Source organism: Geotrypetes seraphini, chromosome 3 (genome assembly GCF_902459505.1).
Source record: "Geotrypetes seraphini chromosome 3, aGeoSer1.1, whole genome shotgun sequence".
NCBI classification, from domain to species: domain Eukaryota; kingdom Metazoa; phylum Chordata; class Amphibia; order Gymnophiona; family Dermophiidae; genus Geotrypetes; species Geotrypetes seraphini.
Genome location: NC_047086.1, coordinates 96,684,676 through 96,701,852, shown reverse-complemented (window position 1 = coordinate 96,701,852; position 17,177 = coordinate 96,684,676). Strand labels below are relative to the sequence as shown.

Genomic DNA, 17,177 nt, shown 5'->3' with positions numbered 1-17,177 from the left:
CCCCTGTCTATTAGTTTAAAGCCTTCTCGATGGCCTTCTTCATGTTGCCTGCCAATACTCTTGCTCCTTCCTTGTTGAGGTGTAGTCCGTCCTTTCTGTAGTACTTGCTTCTTCCCCAGAACGCCGTCCAGTTGCGCACGAAGTCAAAGCCTTCCTCTTTGTACCATCGTCTCATCCATGCATTGATCGCTTGCAATTCCAGACAGACAGAAAGAAAGACAGACAGACAGGGGTACAGGGAGAAACACAGACAGAAATAATGACAGACAGAAAGGGGGCCAGAGAGACAGACAGCGGTCAAGGAGAGAGAGAGAGACAGAAAGAAAGAAAGACAGACACATCTATTCTAGCACCCGTTAATGTAACAGGCTTAAAGACTAGTAAATAAATATTTTAATACTCTCTTCAACTAATTTCCTCCTCAGAGACAGAAAGATAAGTGGCAGTGGGGGAACCCTGTGGCATGCCATTAGTTGCTATCCGTGGAATGAATACTGTGTCATAAAACAACAGAAATGCTCTTCAGATCTGCACTTAAATGATGCAACACCCCCCCCACCCACACAAAAGAAAAACCTGATCCCAAATGAAATGTTTAAAAACAAAGATTCCTTAAAATAATTGCTTTAATAAAGGAATCTTGTTTTGAAGCATTTCCTTTGTGATCTGCTTTCCTCTGCAACAGATTGAGAGTTAAGATATCTGATGCAGTATGTTCTCATGGTCAAAAAAACCTTCCAACCATGATAGTACCCTACCTTGCAATACTTATCTTATTTAAGATCTAAAGCAAAATTTGATGATCAATAATACAGATAGTCCCTGGGTTAAGAACGAGTTATGTTTTCAAAACTGTTCTTAAGTCAGATTTGTATGTAATTCAGAACTTGTAAATTTTAAGATTCTTGCTGATAAAAGGCCAAACTGTCCTTATCAGTGTTACCTCTGAAGTATAGCATGCACAACCTCATACTGGCCCCAATTTACTAAGGTCAGTGATCGTTACTAAACCTGTTTTCACAGGTTTAGCAACGATCGCTGCTAACTGACCCGATTCACAAAATGACCCACCATGTGTTTTTCCCCCCTCGATCACCCATTTTACGATCCAGCCATGCAAATTAGTAAAACCCCATGCAAAATAGCTAAGTGACTGATTCACTTACATTCCTTGGCTATTTAGCATCTGGTTTTACTGATCCTAAAACCCAACTGTTCTAGACAGTTCCCGACAGTTCTGCCTGGGTTTTTTTTCCCAATGGCACTGATATTTTGCGTGTATTACACGCAAAATATCTGTCCCATTAAAAAAAATGAAAAAATCCCCCACCGCTGCCGCAGGCCCTCCCCAATGACACCCCCCCAAAATCACACCCCCCCTTGACAATTGTGGCTTCCCACTGCTATCCTCCCCCCCAAAAAAAAAAGGTAGGAGTGGGCATCTCTCCTGCCATTTTTTTTTTTTTTCGGGGAGTGGGAACGCCTTCGGGGCAGGAGGGAGTGGGCATCCCTCCTGCCGTTTTTTTTTTGGGGGGGAATGGACGGGTGCCTTTGAGGACAGGTGGAGTGGGCATCCCTCCTGCCTTTTTCTTCGGGGTGGAAGGGGGAGATCTTTCATTATGCTTTATTTTCTCGCCAAACTTATCATCCCCTACTCTTCAGCCCTTAGATCAGCTGATCAGAACCTACTGACCGTTCCTCTGATCAAAGAATTTTATTATGCCAAAAACACAATTTTCTCTGCCACGGCCCCTACACTTTGGAATGCCATGTCATCTCATTTCCGCCATGAAAACTCCCTCAAAAAATTTTAAACCAATCTCAAAACTTTTGTGTTCCAAGATGCCTACCAAAGCACAAGATAAAATTCCTTCTTTCTCCAATTGTAGCATACTTTTCACAAGAACCACTTCAATGCAGTTTTTTCCTTCCCTTCATATCTCCTTTTACTTTTATTTTTACAATGTAATTGTTAACCTCCCCCACCCCAAATACTCACGTATCTATTCGGGTCAATGTCCTCGTCTCAATTTGCTTTTACCCCTCTTCCCATTGTAAACCGACCAGATACATGTAGATGGTTGGTATATAAAATGACAAATAAACTTGAAAACTTGGGCAGGAGGGAGTGGGCATCCCTCCTGCCATCTTTTTGGGGTTCGGCGTGGGAGACTGTGGCTCGAGAGTGCTGGGGGGGGGAAGCTTTTTTAATGTGACAGATGGTGCGCAGAATATCTGTCCCGTTTTTAAAAAAGCAGAATCTCTGACAAAAGTGACAGGAGGCTGTTTCTGTCACTACTGTTGGGGCTCTGCATTGTTTCAGTTGCTCACTGAGCGATTGAGTTGGTGGGTTTGCATGCAAATAATTTGCATGCAAACTTAATAGTGAATCAGTCGCTGTTGGAAAATCGGCCAGAGAATCAGCCAACAGCGATTGAATCACTATTGTTAGTGAATCTAGCCTACTATTTTTAATGTGGCCATGTATCATTCCTGAATCTGCTACAGAAGAAGTGTAAGAGTCTATGCCACTGGACATATTGCTCAGTGAAATCAAATGAAACTGCAACTACATTCTTAAGTACAAGTTGGGCATCTGTAACTCGGACATTGCTTGTAATTAAAAAAAAAAAAAAAAAACAACAGGAGGTCAAACTGCATTATCATTGCCTGTTTTCCTTTGCTTACCTTGTCTCTGTTATACTTGCTGTGGAACCCTGATTGTGATGGATGTAATATCTTATGTGTTTCCAGATAATCAATCCCGCCAGTGCGTTTATTGAAAAAAAAAAGTTGAAGAAATGGGACAATATATCTTCTGTTATATCAAACTTCACCGGCTTTCAGTACATGCTAGAGTTTTATTTAAAATTGCCTGCCTGATTTTTTAAAGTGCTGCATGGATTGGCCCAGTCTTATTTGGTTGGTCATTTTGTGTTTGCCCCTTCTGGACATGTCACTAGAAATGTTAATTGTTTTCCTTTTCCCTCGGGGTAGGGCTAGGTTTTGTTATGTTGACAGATTCTCATTCTAGCAGTGAAAATCTGAGGTGAGTTTTCTGTGATATTTTGAACTCCACAAACAACAGGGATTTTAGGCACCATAGAAAAACATCCCCTTCCACAAATTTGGCTTGCACAATGTTCCATGATCTGTTGATTTATATGTTTGTTTTCTTTTTCTCAGTTATTACTGACTCTTGTATGTTTTTTGCACTAAATTGAAAGGTTGCTTCAGAATATAAATAAATTGTTATGTTACTTGTATACATTTATATCAGCTTGGGTATACTCAAGCATTTGTGCACTATTGGGGTTGTTATTGGACATCTATTTAATACAGGCATATAGATATCTACTTGTATCATGCTTTAATAAAAATAAGCATCTTTTTGGGCATCATGTTATAAAATCAGGTCCTATGGGATTAATGTTTTTCATTATTTGGAATGATTATCACCATGAAAAAAAAATGTCATGGAATCATCTAATTTACCATTGCTTCAGGAACAAAATTGTAGGCTCTTTGCAGACCAGGAGAAACCTACTATACCTAAATGTAACTTGCCTTGAGCTACTACTGAAAAGACATAGCTAAATCCTCGTAATAATAAAGAAGAAACAAACAGCAGCTATTGTGAAACATTTCAAGTCAGCCATGTCCCACTGGATGAAAAGTCAAACTTGGTAATTAAACTGTAATGTAGTGTTTGAAGGATCCAAGTTTGCTCAGTTATCAAAATGGTATCCCATGAAGTAACAGATTTCTGTAGTATTTCAATGCTGTAAAAACCAAGCTGTTGGCTAAACGGAGTGATCAAACTCTGCAGCATTATAGCTGATAAAACGTTTATAAAACAAAAAAAGCAGTTGTATGCCAAGTACAGCTGAAAATCTGAAAATATTGAATCTAATAAAATTTGAGCTTATAGTGGAAAGGCAGACAGATTGCTGATAATAACATTATAAGTAGTTTAACATCAACAACTGTTAAGGGATGCTAAATGCCACTAGCTGGTATTTGAATATAAACCCTATTAGCAATGTTTAATGCGTGAAATATAATACTGTGTGTTTTCCCCCTCAAATACATTTCTAAGAATTCACTATTAATTTCTAGATAGAGATCTGATAGTTCTGTAATTTAATTTTCTTTCATGCATTCTAATTGATTCAAGCATGGAATTTTGTTTAAAACATCTAGGGCCTTTCTGATTTCATGACATATTTTGTTAAAATAGCTTCTGGCTTTGTGGTTCATTAGCAGCATTTCAAATTATGGTAAATGTTTCTAGAGCTACTCTCAGATTAGATTGAGAATTTAACAAGCTGTTATCCTATAGCTTCTACAAGAATGTTGGTTTTCAGACCCAATCTGTGTTTTTTTAAAATAAACTTTCTTAAAAAGACAGACATAGATCTTAATAGTGTCATCACTGAAACATATTTGAAAGATACCTTCTTTCAGTTAACAGCTCTGTAGCTAAATTTGTTGAAACTTTTTTTTATTTTTAAAGTCTTTCAGTGGGTTTATAGATTTCTATAGATAACAAAAACAAAGAAAATTATGGCAGATAAAGACCACAAAGGTATTCCTTGTCTGCCCAGTAAGAGTTGTACCTTCTGTTTCTTGCTGATTAGAGTTGCAAGCTATAGTTGTATCTGCTGTTTCTTGCAAGCAGCGTTATCCCCGTGGCCCATTAGCATTGAGCCACAAAGCTGCAGCCTGATGCTCCAGGGCCACTAGCTCAGGATCTCCCAAGCAATGCCTCCTCCAGAGTTTGAAGCCCCCACATCCACTGTATCATTATCATTGGTGGTTCAGGGTGTGAGTCCTCGAGGGAGGGTCTGGTGGGGGTCCTCAGGAGTCTTGGGAGGGGGGCTTGATAGGCAGGAGCAATGCTCAGTCACAACTGCCCTTTCCATCTCTGGCTGCAAAATGGTACCCCCTTATGGTAATCTCAGGTGACATTTGCTAGGTATCATTTTTTCCATAAAAGGAAAGGGTGGGAGGGAGTTCCTGTGCTAGTGACTTTGGAGCATTAGGCTGCAGCTTTGTGACTCAATCCTCTTGATGGTAAAATAACCCCAGATTTTTGCTTTACCGTATGTGAAAGCTCACAATTTGGAAAGTATGTTGCTTCTTTCCATTTTTCACTTCAGCGTTTATATTTCCTGTAAAATCTGAATTTTATTCTTCTTACAGTGGTTAGTGATTTTACTGCTCTATGGTAAACTGCACTTATTACTTTGTGGTCTAATAAAGTCTGATTGTGCATTCATGACTTGTTACTGTTTGCACCCAGGGTCAGTCTGAGCACTGGGTGGACTAGGTAACATTTAGGAGTAGCACCTATTTTTACTGGGTTGCTGGAGCTTTGTGCATCTGGCCATGGTGCGCCCTCATCTGGAGTACTGCGTCCAGCACTAGTCGCCGTACATGAAGAAGAACACGGTACTACTTGAAAGGGTCCAGAGAAGAGCGACTAAGATGGTTAAGGGGTTGGAGGGGCTGCCATACAGCGAAAGATTAGAGAAACTGGGCCTCTTCTCCCTCAAACAGAGGAGATTGAGAGGGGACATGATCAAAACATTCAAGGTACTGAAGGGGATAGACTTAGTAGATAAGGACAGGTTGTTCACCCTCTCCAAGGTAGGGAGAACGAGAGGGCACTCTCTAAAGTTGAAAGGGGATAGATTCCGTACGAACGTAAGGAAGTTCTTCTTCACCCAGAGAGTGGTAGAAAACTGGAACGCTCTTCCGGAGGCTGTTATAGGGGAAAACACCCTCCAGGGATTCAAGACAAAGTTAGATAAGTTTCTGCTAAACAAGAGCGTGTCTTTGACCAGAGGGCCGCCGCGTGAGTGGACTGCTGGGCATGATGGACCACTTGTCTGACCCAGCATCGGCAATTCTTATGTTCTTAATCTGGAATTCTGTTCAAGGTACTCAACCTGACATACAAAGCTTTTGTATATAGGCCAACAATTTTAACTGCTATTTTGAATTACTCTATATGTTTCCACTCATGCACTCCATTCATCTTAAGACTATCTATTGATTCTCCCAGCTTCAAAGTTAGACTACCTAAACCAGTGTGTTTTCTACATTGCTCCAGCTCTCTGAAATGGTTTGTCCTCTTTATCTAGAACTGTACTTTAGGAAATATGGGGCTGCACTGTAAACTTTTATTTACCAGCAAGCCTCTGATAGATCCTAGGCCTCCATGGATGTTATCAGTCTGAGATGTGTCTCTGCAGCACTCTCCCCTTCGTTCCCTTTACTCTCTGAGTTTGCCCTCTTCCTAATTGTAGTTCCTCCTATCCTTGATTTTCTCTATTCTGTCTTCTTGTGCAGTTTGCTTCTTTCCCATCTTATACTGATAAGTATGTGCACTATGTCAATTTGCTAGCTCATATGAAGCGGTATAGTAAATTTGTGGAGGGGCATAATCGAAAGAAACGTCTAAGTCTGTTTTGGGCCTAAGTTGCTAGTTGGTCAAAGTCGGCAGTGTCTAAAGTCCATTCTTGAAAAATGCGTCCAAAATATTTTGTTTTTTTCGAGAGTCGTTTAACTGTACATCCAGCTGTTTGATCACCCAGACCACTAAATCGTCTTCTTTATACCCCATTCTCGTCCAAAAATTTGTCCAAATCAAAAACGCCTAGAAAGGGACCTCTTGGATGTGGGAGAGGCAAGCAAAGTAATGGACTAGACACCTAGACATGGCAACAAAGTAGTTGGGCACCTTACAGGGGGCACTGCTGCAAACTACCCCCCCCCTTCACTAAATGATCTGGAAATTGGAACAACGAGTGAGGTGATTAAATTTGCAGATGATACTAAACTGTTCAAAGTTGTTAAAACGCAGGCAGATTGTGAAAAATTTCAGGCAGACCTTAGAAAATTGGAAGACTGGGCGTCCAAGTGGCAGATGAAATTTAATGTGGACAAATGCAAAGTGATGCACATTGGGAAGAATAACCTGAATCACAGTTACTGGATGCTAAGGTCCACCTTGGGGGTTAGCGCCCAAGAAAAGGATCTGGGTATCATTGTAGACAATACGATGAAACCTTCCGCCCAATGTACGGCAGCGGCCAAAAAAGCAAACAGGATACTAGGAATTATTTTAAAAGGGATGGTTAACAAGACTAAGAATGTCATCATGCCCCTGTATCGCTCCATGGTGCGACCTCATATGGAGTATTGGGTTCAATTCTGGTGTCCTTATCTCAAGAAAGATATAATGGCGCTAGAAAAGGTTCAAAGAAGAGCGACCAAGATGGTAAAGGGGATGGAACTCCTCTCGTATTAGGAAAGACTAAAATGGTTAGGGCTCTTCAGCTTGGAAAAGAGAAGGCTGAGGGGAGATATGATTGAAGTCTACAAAAAGTGGATCAATTTTTCACTCTATCAAAAATTACAAAGACTAGAGGACACTCGAAGTTACACGGAAATACTTTTAAAACCAATAGGAGGATTTTTTTTTTTTTTTTCACTCAGAGAATAGTTAAGCTCTGGAACGCCAGAGGATGTGGTAAGAGCGGATAGCGTAGCTGGTTTTAAGAAAGGTTTGGACAAGTTCTTGGAGGAAAAGTCCATAGTCTGTTATTGAGAAAGACATGGGGGAAGCCACTGCTTCTCCTGTATTGGTAGCATGGAATATTGCTACAACTTGGGTTTTGGCCAGGTACTAGTGATCTGAATTGGACACTGTGAGAACGAGCTACTGGGCTTGATGGACCATTGATCTGACCCAGTAAGGCTATTCTTATGTTCTTATGTTTGGGTACCACATAAATATCTTACCATAATTCCCTTATAGTTCATGGTGAGCACCCCCAAAACTTACTAGACCCACCTATAGTACAGGGGGGTTGGGGGATGCACATGTTCCACCATGCATGCAGTGGTTGGAGTGGCTTATGGGCCTGGGTCCACCTCTCTATGGTTCACTAGCCCACCCTCCACCCCCACACTACTTAAGTCACCTCTGTACTGCTCTATTAGGCTTTGCTATGCCAGGTGCTGATGTTCTGGAGGCAGATATGTACATTTTTATTCTGATTTCTATGGTGTTGTGGGGGGGGGGGGGGGTCGGTGATCACTGGATCAGTGTGTGGGGGTCTATACTTTGTTTCTGCAGTGCTTATCTGGTCACTTTGGATACCTTTTTGGCACTTAGACCTGGTTTTACATGGCCTAAGTCACAATGTACAAGTTTTGTCCAGGCAGCCTCATTAAACTTTTGGTTAAACTTCCAGTATGACTAAGTTTAGATCAGCTCACGTCCCGCCTAAACCCCTCTCTCACCACTCCTCCTAAAATGCCCCTTTTAGCTCTGGTCATGCAGTAGCACTGAAAAGGCCTAAGTTGTTTTTAGATACGTCTAAAACCCGTTTTGATTATCGGCACTTGGACGACTTGTCTTACTGATCGTCTAAGTGCCGATTTAGGCCGTTTTTTAGACGTATTTCCGTTTCGATTATGAGCCCCCTATATTTGTGTTTTTTGAATGATAGATTGGTTGAGGTTATATAATATCTCTGTCCTTTTGCTATGTAATTAGGAGCTCGATCTGGAAAATTTCCTGCTTTTACTCAACATCCTGTATCTGAGCTCTCAGGTAGCTGCTTTAAAGTTGACTGAAAGGACTCAGCTTCTGGTTGCATGTTGGGCAGATCACTTGACAATTTTAATTGTATGCAAAATATATGCTTGCTTGTTTGGTTCACACTTTTTTTCAGCTGAGCTGAAGGCAAGCTACATTCAGGTATAGTAGGCCTTTCATATTAGAAACACTATACTCTGAATACAAAAATATCAAATGAAGATATCAAATGATCTAAATAACTTGTATATTATGAGGTTAATATTAAATCTGCTCCCTTATGGTGAGTTTGTATGAGCATATTTAAAATTGACATCATAGTATACTTGTTATTGAGCTCTTTTTATGTCTCCATTTGATATTTTGATAATTCAAATAAAGGGGTCCTTAAGTGAACTAATGAATGGCACACACTCAGGCCCGGATTATGCAAAGTGCATCCAGATTTTAGACAGCTGTAGGCGTCCTGCATCTGTATAATCAGCCAATCTGGATGCACATTAAAAAAAAAATGCTTCCCAGGCTGGCCGACTATATTAAAGGCGCCTCTGGAAACCTAGGGAGGCCCGCAAGACCACCTAAGTTTGCCTACATTGTAAGTAGACTCGGCTGCTATACTTATTGTGGCAAGGGATCTCCCTGCCGCGATAAGTATAGTGGCCATGGCCGCCTTTCCCCCCCACTCTCCCCCCGACGATCGCTTGCAGTAGGGTGCCCAGCCCATCCTGCCGGAGGATGCCCCCCAATCGTCGGCAGGAAGATGCCCCCCGACACCCTTCCCGATTGCCGGCAGGAGGGTGCCCAACCCTCCCTGCCAGAAGGCCACCCACCCACACGACCGCCGGCAGGAGGGTGCGCAACCCCTCTTTCCGGAGGACGCCCCCCTCCGGACCCCCCATGCTAACACCTCTCTTTGGACCCCCTAACCTCCTCCCCACTTACCTTTAATTGTTGGCCAGCCAGGTCTTTGTACCACCTGGCCAGCAGGCCCGCCTCGTCAAAATGTGGCGGGCCTGCCCCTTTGTGGCCCATCCCCAATAAGCTTAAGGCCTGATTGGCTAATTTTGATGAGGTGGGCCGGCCAGCCGGTACAAAAATCCATCCGGCTGCCAATGATTAAAGGTTAGTTGGGGGAGCCCGCAGAGGGGGTGTTAGCATAAGGGGTCCGGAGGTGGGCATCCTCCGGCAGAAGGGGTTGGGCACCCTCCTGCTGTCGATCATCGGGGTAGGGGGGGACAGGCGGCCGCGGCCGCTTTACCTATCGCGGCAGGGAGATCCCATGCCACGTTAAGTATAGCAGCCGCGTCTACTATAACCCGGTTCTGTAACCGGTGTCTGTAACATGGATGTCGGTTACCGAATCTGCATTAGTGTAGGCTCGATTCTGTATAGGATGCCCCTCCCAATACAAAATCCTATACAAAATCTGGGCCTCAATGCTAGGAAGTCCATTTTATACCTATGAGCTTCTTAGGATTTAGTACACACTAAATGCTTAGCACAACTTCATAAAAGGACCCCATAGTGTTTCTAATGTACAAAGATGCAGTATGTAAAAACGCATATGTTTAGTGGATTTTTATTGTTGAATTTTTTAATTAAAAAAAAAGTAGTACTTGATTTAGTTTTGGGTTTATTTGTTTTGTGAACATGTTCACTATGTTGTTTATATTGGTCTCTTAAGGAATTGTAATATTCATAGCTAAGCATTGTCACATAGTGCATCTTTAACAGATATGTATAAAGATTTAAAAATCACGATTTACCGTGCAACCTTAAGTTTCTGATAATTACTATGTATTTTTTTTTTCAGTGCGCTTATGTACCGATCGCCTCAGCCTTATCAAGAATTGCATTGCTGAATGTCCCACAAACTATAAACAATCTGCAAAGCTCCTGTGTCTTGCAAATTTGCTGAGGGTAGCAGGTAAAGTTTTTGTAAATGTTAAACTGTTATACATTACAGATTATCTCCAGTATGTGATGCTTGAGGGCATGAATGTTGACCTGCAAGTTGAATGTTTAAAAGGATGTTAATACAGTAACCTCTGAAAGAGAAGACCATTAGATCAACTGACTCATTTTACTGCAGCAGTCTCAAAAGCAAACTATCTTTAAGTCTTGCTGGGAGCTGTATTTGTTTCATATGCAAAAGAGAGAAAAAGTGATAAGGGGGCATAATACATCTTCTCCATTGACACCGTAGTATATTGCTGGATTTGTAATACCCAATCTTCCATGTTCCGCAGCAAGAAGGTATAGTTATAAAGCTGCATATCCAGAACACCCATTCCTCCTTGATGCCAACCACCTATCATATAACTAACTTTCTACTTTGGTTTCTTACCACCCAACAAAATACAGCAGACAATCTATTCAAATTAAGAATATCCTTTTTAAGCAAATGGGTAGAGCCATTTTGGCAGAATCATCATTCGTATGAGATTGACCCTCCCTAGCAAAGCAATGGGGAGTGATTTCCACCTCTCTAAAAGTTGACATGTATCTTGCATTTGTTTGGGAGCATTCAATTAATACAGTGCCAACACCTTCATCTGCAACTATATCCCCAAATATCTGAAAACACCCCCTGTCCACAATAACGAGAACTCAGATCCCCCCCCCACTCCCTCCTCACCTCCTCCGAGGATGGGAGTTCTTCAGACATCTAAATTTAAACACAACCCTGCATAATCCCCATATTCCTGAAACAGTTATAACAGGTCAGAGAGGTCTCCGGATGAATCAGATGCATTAACAAGTCATCCGCATACATGGCAAGCTTGAATGTTGATGAACCTACCCGTAGGCCCTCTGTTGATGGCATAGTGTATACATCTCTAATGAATGGGTCCAAGGTTAAAGCAAATAACAATGGCAATAATGGGCAACTGGTAAGGCTATTCTTATGTTTAGAGTCTGAATTGTTCCCTATTTGTAAGGGGACATATGCAGACTCTAAACCATTAGCCAATATTTTAGCTTTAGAGCAGTGTATCGCAAACTGTGTGCTGTGGCACATTAGTGTGCATTATGAGATTTCAGGTGTGCCGCAGCACACTGGGGAAGAGGAGAGGCGCCGGCTGACTGCTTACAGGACGTGTCTCTCACAGCGAGAGGCATGTCTGTAGGCAATCAGCCAGTGCCTCTTCTTCTCCCCGGCCCTCTTCCCTGCTGGCACCCCCCACTTGCATCTCAGGGCCTGTCTGAAGGGCCTTCTCGCACTTCTGGATGCCTCGCGCTGTGGCCACTACCTTTTAGTGTGCCGCAGCTCAAGAAAGTTTGCTGAACACTGCTCTAGGGGATACATATAATGTTCGTTCAGCAGACGCTCGCACAGTGGAGACAGAGACCTCCAGAACCATATGCCTCCAGAGTGGCAAACATAAAATCCCACCTTACTTTATTAAAAACTTTTTCAGCATCAAAACTAAGAAGGAAGGATGTCAATGAAATCTCTCTGCCTGCTCCAAGGAGCAATATTTTTCTCACATTTTTGCAATAGACCTGCCCGATATGAACCCTACCTGGGCCTCGTGAATAATTTGGGGCAACACAGTAGCCAATCTATTAGCCAAAACCTTGGCTTAAAGCTTGACTTCAGCGTTCAACAATGATATTGGCCAGTAGGAAGCTGAATCAGGTCCCTCCTTGGATTGGGCAATACCAAAATATATGCAATATTAAGCATACCTTCAGCCTGTATCATCGTGTTAAAAGCTGCTGCAAGCAATAAAGCCAAATCTCCCAACAATTTATAGAATTCATTTCTATACCTATCTTCTCCTGGGACTTTCCTCAGGGGGCTTTGCTTGATTGCCAATAAAACCTCCTCTGCTGTGATAGGAGCCTCCAATTTGAGCTTATCTGTGGGTGCTAGGTTGGGATGAGTGATATTATTTAAATAAAGTTGAACCTTCAGTCCCTCATCTCTTGGGGCAGCATACAGCCTACCATAATATTGCTTAAAAATATCACAAATACCCTGATCTGTATTATTTTGCTCCCCATTATCATTTTTCAAATACAGAATATGATGGAGGCTCTTCTCTGATGCTATTGTGTGTGCCAATAACCTACCTCCCTTTTGGCCATATGTATACATTTGGTATCTATAAAAAGTTTGAGATTTCAAGGTTCTTAGAAGTATCAACTCATTAAGAGCTGTTTGCAATTCCAGCAGTTGTTCTCGATGCTCTATAGTAAGGGCATATCTTTATTGACGCCTAGCCCACCTCAAAGCATGTTTCATGCTCAATAAGTCATTATCTCTCATCTTGCATGCATAGCTGCTATAGATGATGATCTCCCCACCTAGCACTGCCTTAACATTGGGTGTTCCTGATGCTCACTATTATTAATCACGTAAGCCTTCTATGTAGCCTTCAAGATCTCTTGAAACTTAGTATCTTTTTAAAGAAACAAGGGGAATATCAATTTCCTCCCCTTTTCTCTATGCCTGCCTATGTCCAAGGTAGCTTCCACTCAGGCATGATTAGAAATTATAGTGGGCCTAATATCTGCTTTACTTACCCACCCAAATAATGTTATAGAAATCAAGAAATAATCAATACATGAATGTGTGTGATGGGAATGGGATAAGCGTGTAAAGTCCCGTTTGCTGGGATGCAGTACTCTCCATTCACCCACTAGATCAAGTAGAGTACTCAGGTTCTGAATACCCTTTGCACCTGTGATTTCCTGAGAGCCCCGAGCAATCAATCTGTAGATCTCACACCCCATTGAAGTTTCCCCCCACCACCAGTGGCAAGGGGCTATAGTTCAGTAATAAATTAGTTAGCTGTGTATAAAAGTTACTGTCATAGGTGTTTGGAGCATGCAAGCAGCAGAATAACAGTTGTTGTGCTATTGTTCCCTGGCAAAGTATTTATTGGCCAGCCTGGTCTACCTCCGATACCATAAGATTATCAACCACCCCTTTTTGAAACAATGTAGCCACCCCATTCTTTTTACCCACTGCATCTGCTGCTACATAAGTACCCATCTACCAACATTTAAGCTTAGCATTTCTTGCAGTAGCGCCACATCTACTCTTATGTCACTGTAAATGCTGCAAGATTTTCAATCTCTTGATGGATGAGTTAATGCCCTCCACATTCCATGTAACTATCTTTACCATAAGGTCCCTAAATACCAAGGGCTTCTCACATAGTGCCCCATTACTTTGCCAAGATGCGGATGTCCGAGCCACCATCTGTACCAATCTTTCCCAAAGGTTCTTTTAAATAAGATATTCCCTAATGCAAGGTTGGCATGCCTCCCGACAAACTTAAACATCACTCTACCCTCTCCCATCACCCCAATCTCTCCTTTCCCATCCCATACTCCCCTCCACACCTCCTCTCCCATCCCCAACCAATGCTCCCCAGTCCTTTTTTTGACTGGAGGCCCCTTCAAGAAAAAGGCTTACTCTGGCAAGGCTTATCGGGTTCCCCTAACCTTCATCTCCCCTCTGTACTTACTCACCACTCATAATCTAATCCAGGAGAGAAACTTAAAATTGAAAGAAAATCTAAACTTCTTAGCAATTATCCTGGACTCCTACCTAACCTTTGGAGACAAAACTCTCTCATTAAAAAATTTTCTTCAAAGATGTGAAAAAAAGTGGCGATAGAAATTTGTGAAAACTTGCACATGACGCGAGGAGATAATGGAGGTACTCTTGACATTGGCATAGAACATGTGCATTGAGTACTGGGATATCTGGTGCCCAGTTTACCCAAAAACATAGTACTTTGCCTATCTTCCTTCTGAGTGAAAGAAGAAGTACTGCAAGTGGCACGAAAGCAAGGGACCTATAAATGGAAAGGTGTTCCAGTGGCGATATATCAGGATTTAGCTGCTGCCACTTTGAAGAAACGGAGAGAGCAACAAGGGGTAACTAAATTCCTGCATCAGGAAGGAAATAAATACTGTTAAGAACATAAGAATCGCCGCTGCTGGGTCAGACTAGTGGTCCATCCATCGTGCCCAGCAGTCAGCACACGCGGCGGCCGCATACTTTCTTGTTCAGCAGGAACTTGTTTAACTTTATCTTGAATCCCTGGAGGGTGTTTTCTCCTAAAACAGCCTCCGGAAGAGCATTCCAGTTTTCCACCACTCTCTGGGTGAAGAAGAACTTCCTTACGTTTGTACGGAATTTATCCCCTTTTAACTTTAGAGAGTGCCCTCTTGTTCTCTCTCTCTCTTAGAGAGGGTGAACAACCTGTCTCTATCAACTAAGTCTATTCTGTTCATTATCTTGAATGTTTCGATCATGTCCCCTCTCAGTCTCTGCTTTTCAAGGGAGAAAAGGCCCAGTTTCTCTAATCTCTCACTGTACGGCAGCTCCTCCAGCCCTTTAACCATTTTAGTCACTCTTTTCTGGACCCTTTCGAGTAGTACCGTGTCCTTCTTCATGTACGGCAACCAGTGCTGGACGCAGTATTCCAGGTGGGGGCATACTATGGCCCGGTATAGCGGCATGATAACTTTTTCCGATCTGCTCGTGATCCCCTTCTTAATCATTCCTAGCATTCTGTTTGCCCTTTTTGCCGCCATGGCGCATTGTGCGGACGGCTTCATCGACCTGTCGACCAGTACTCCCAGGTCTCTTTACTGGGGGATCTCTCCGAGTACCGCATCAGACATCTTGTATTCGTGAATAAGATTTTTGTTACCGACATGCATCACCTTACACTTATGTACGTTAAATCTCATTTGCCACGTGGCGGTCCATTTCTCGAGCGTGTTTATGTCATGTTGCAGATCTTCACAATCCTGCTTCTTCACCACTCTGAATAACTTTGTATTGTCCGCAAATTTAGTCTCTTCACTCATCGTACCAGTTTCCAGGTCGTTTATAAATAGGATGAAGAGCACAGGCCCAAGCACCGAACCCTGCGGCACTCCACTCATGACGCTTTCCCAGTCTGAGAATTGTCCATTCACCCCCACTCTCTGATTCCTATCTGCCAACTAGTTTTTAATCCACATGAGGATTTTGCCCTCGATTTCATGGCTCGCAATTTTTCGAAGTAGTCGTTCATGCAGGACCTTGTCAAACGCCTTATGAAAATCCAAATATACATTGTTGACTGGGTCGCCCTTGTCTATCTGCATGTTTACTCCCTCGAAGAAGTGCAATAAGTTCGTCAAGCAAGATCTTTCCTTGTTAAGGCCATGCTGGCTGGTCCTCATCAGCTCATGTCCGTCAAGATGATCAATGATGCTGTCCTTTATCAGCGCCTCTACCATCTTTCCCAGTACTGAGGTCAGACTCGCCGGTCTGTAGTTTCCCGGATCTCCCCTCAAACCTTTCTTGAAGATCAGCGTGACATTTGCCACTTTCCAGTCTTCCAGAATCCTTCTCGATTTGATCAACAGATTGGCTATTAGTTGAAGCAGGTCAGCTATAGCCCCTTTCAGTTCCTTGATCACCCTCAGATGGATTCCATCCGGTCCAGGGGATTTATCGGTTTTAAGCCTATCCATCTGCCTGCATACCTCTTCTAGACTGACTGTCATCCCTGTCAGTTTCCCATCCTCATTTCCTGTGTATAGCCTGTCGGCTTCCGGTATATTGTGTATATCCTCTTCGGTAAAGACAGATACAAAAAAATGTGTTCAGTTTGTCGGCGATGGCTTTTCCTCCTTTAATGCTCCCTTTATTCCATGGTCATCCAATGGCCTCACCGCTTCCTTCGCCAATCGTTTCCCCTTAACATATCGAAAGAATAGCTTGAAGTTTTTCGCCTCTGGTTATTTTTTCCTCATAGACTTTTTTGGCCCTTCTTACCACCTTGTGGCACTTGCTTTGATGTTGTTTGTGCTTTTTCAAGTTTTCGTCCGTTTTTGAGCTTTTCCATTCTTTAAACAAGGTCTTCTTGTCTCTGATCGCTTCCTTCACTGCTATAGTGAGCAATGCCGGTTCCCTATTTTTTTTCTTCTTGGATCCCTTGGTGATACGTGGTATATATAGATTTTGTGCCTTGGTGACCTTGTCCTTAAATAGGGACCATGCTTGCTCTATCGTTTTTACAGTGCTTATTCTCTTAATCTTCTTTCCCAACATGAGTCTCATCCCTTCGTAATTCCCTTTTTGGAAGTTTAGTGCTGTGGCTGACGTTCTGATCCGATGTTTTGCCCCTGTGTCCAGGTTGAAGCAGATCATATTGTGATCACTGCTTCCCAGCGTCCTTTCTACTTCTAAACCTTGTGCGGGTCCTCGTAGTACATTTAGAATTAAGTCCAGAATTGCATTTCCTCTCGTATTTTCCTTGACAAGTTGTTCCAGGAAGCAATCTCCTACAGCATCCAGGAATTTGGCAGCTGGAGGTGCCTAGGTTCCAGTCTATCCCTGGATAATTGAAGTCACCCATAATAACCACGTTTCCTCCCTTGCAGTTGCGTTTAATCTCATCCGTCATCTCTCCATCAATTTCTTCGGACTGCCTTGGGTGGGTCAGTAGTAGATGCCAATCTTCGTTTCCGTTCCTTTTGTCCCTGGAATTTTGGCCCATAGAGACTCTACCCTATTTTTCATTTCTGGCGTGTTCTCTCC

The 17,177-nt window shown here is 42.5% G+C and overlaps 1 protein-coding gene across 1 annotated transcript in view; it reads left to right on the top strand.

The window, feature by feature from the left end:
* The window catches only part of NBAS (NBAS subunit of NRZ tethering complex), an 852,905-nt gene that overhangs the window by 350,570 nt on the left and 485,158 nt on the right, over positions 1-17,177 (top strand). The window contains exon 30 of the mRNA XM_033937554.1: positions 10,428-10,541. Coding sequence (XP_033793445.1) covers positions 10,428-10,541 — 114 coding nt within the window. The remainder of the gene's footprint in view (positions 1-10,427; positions 10,542-17,177) is intronic.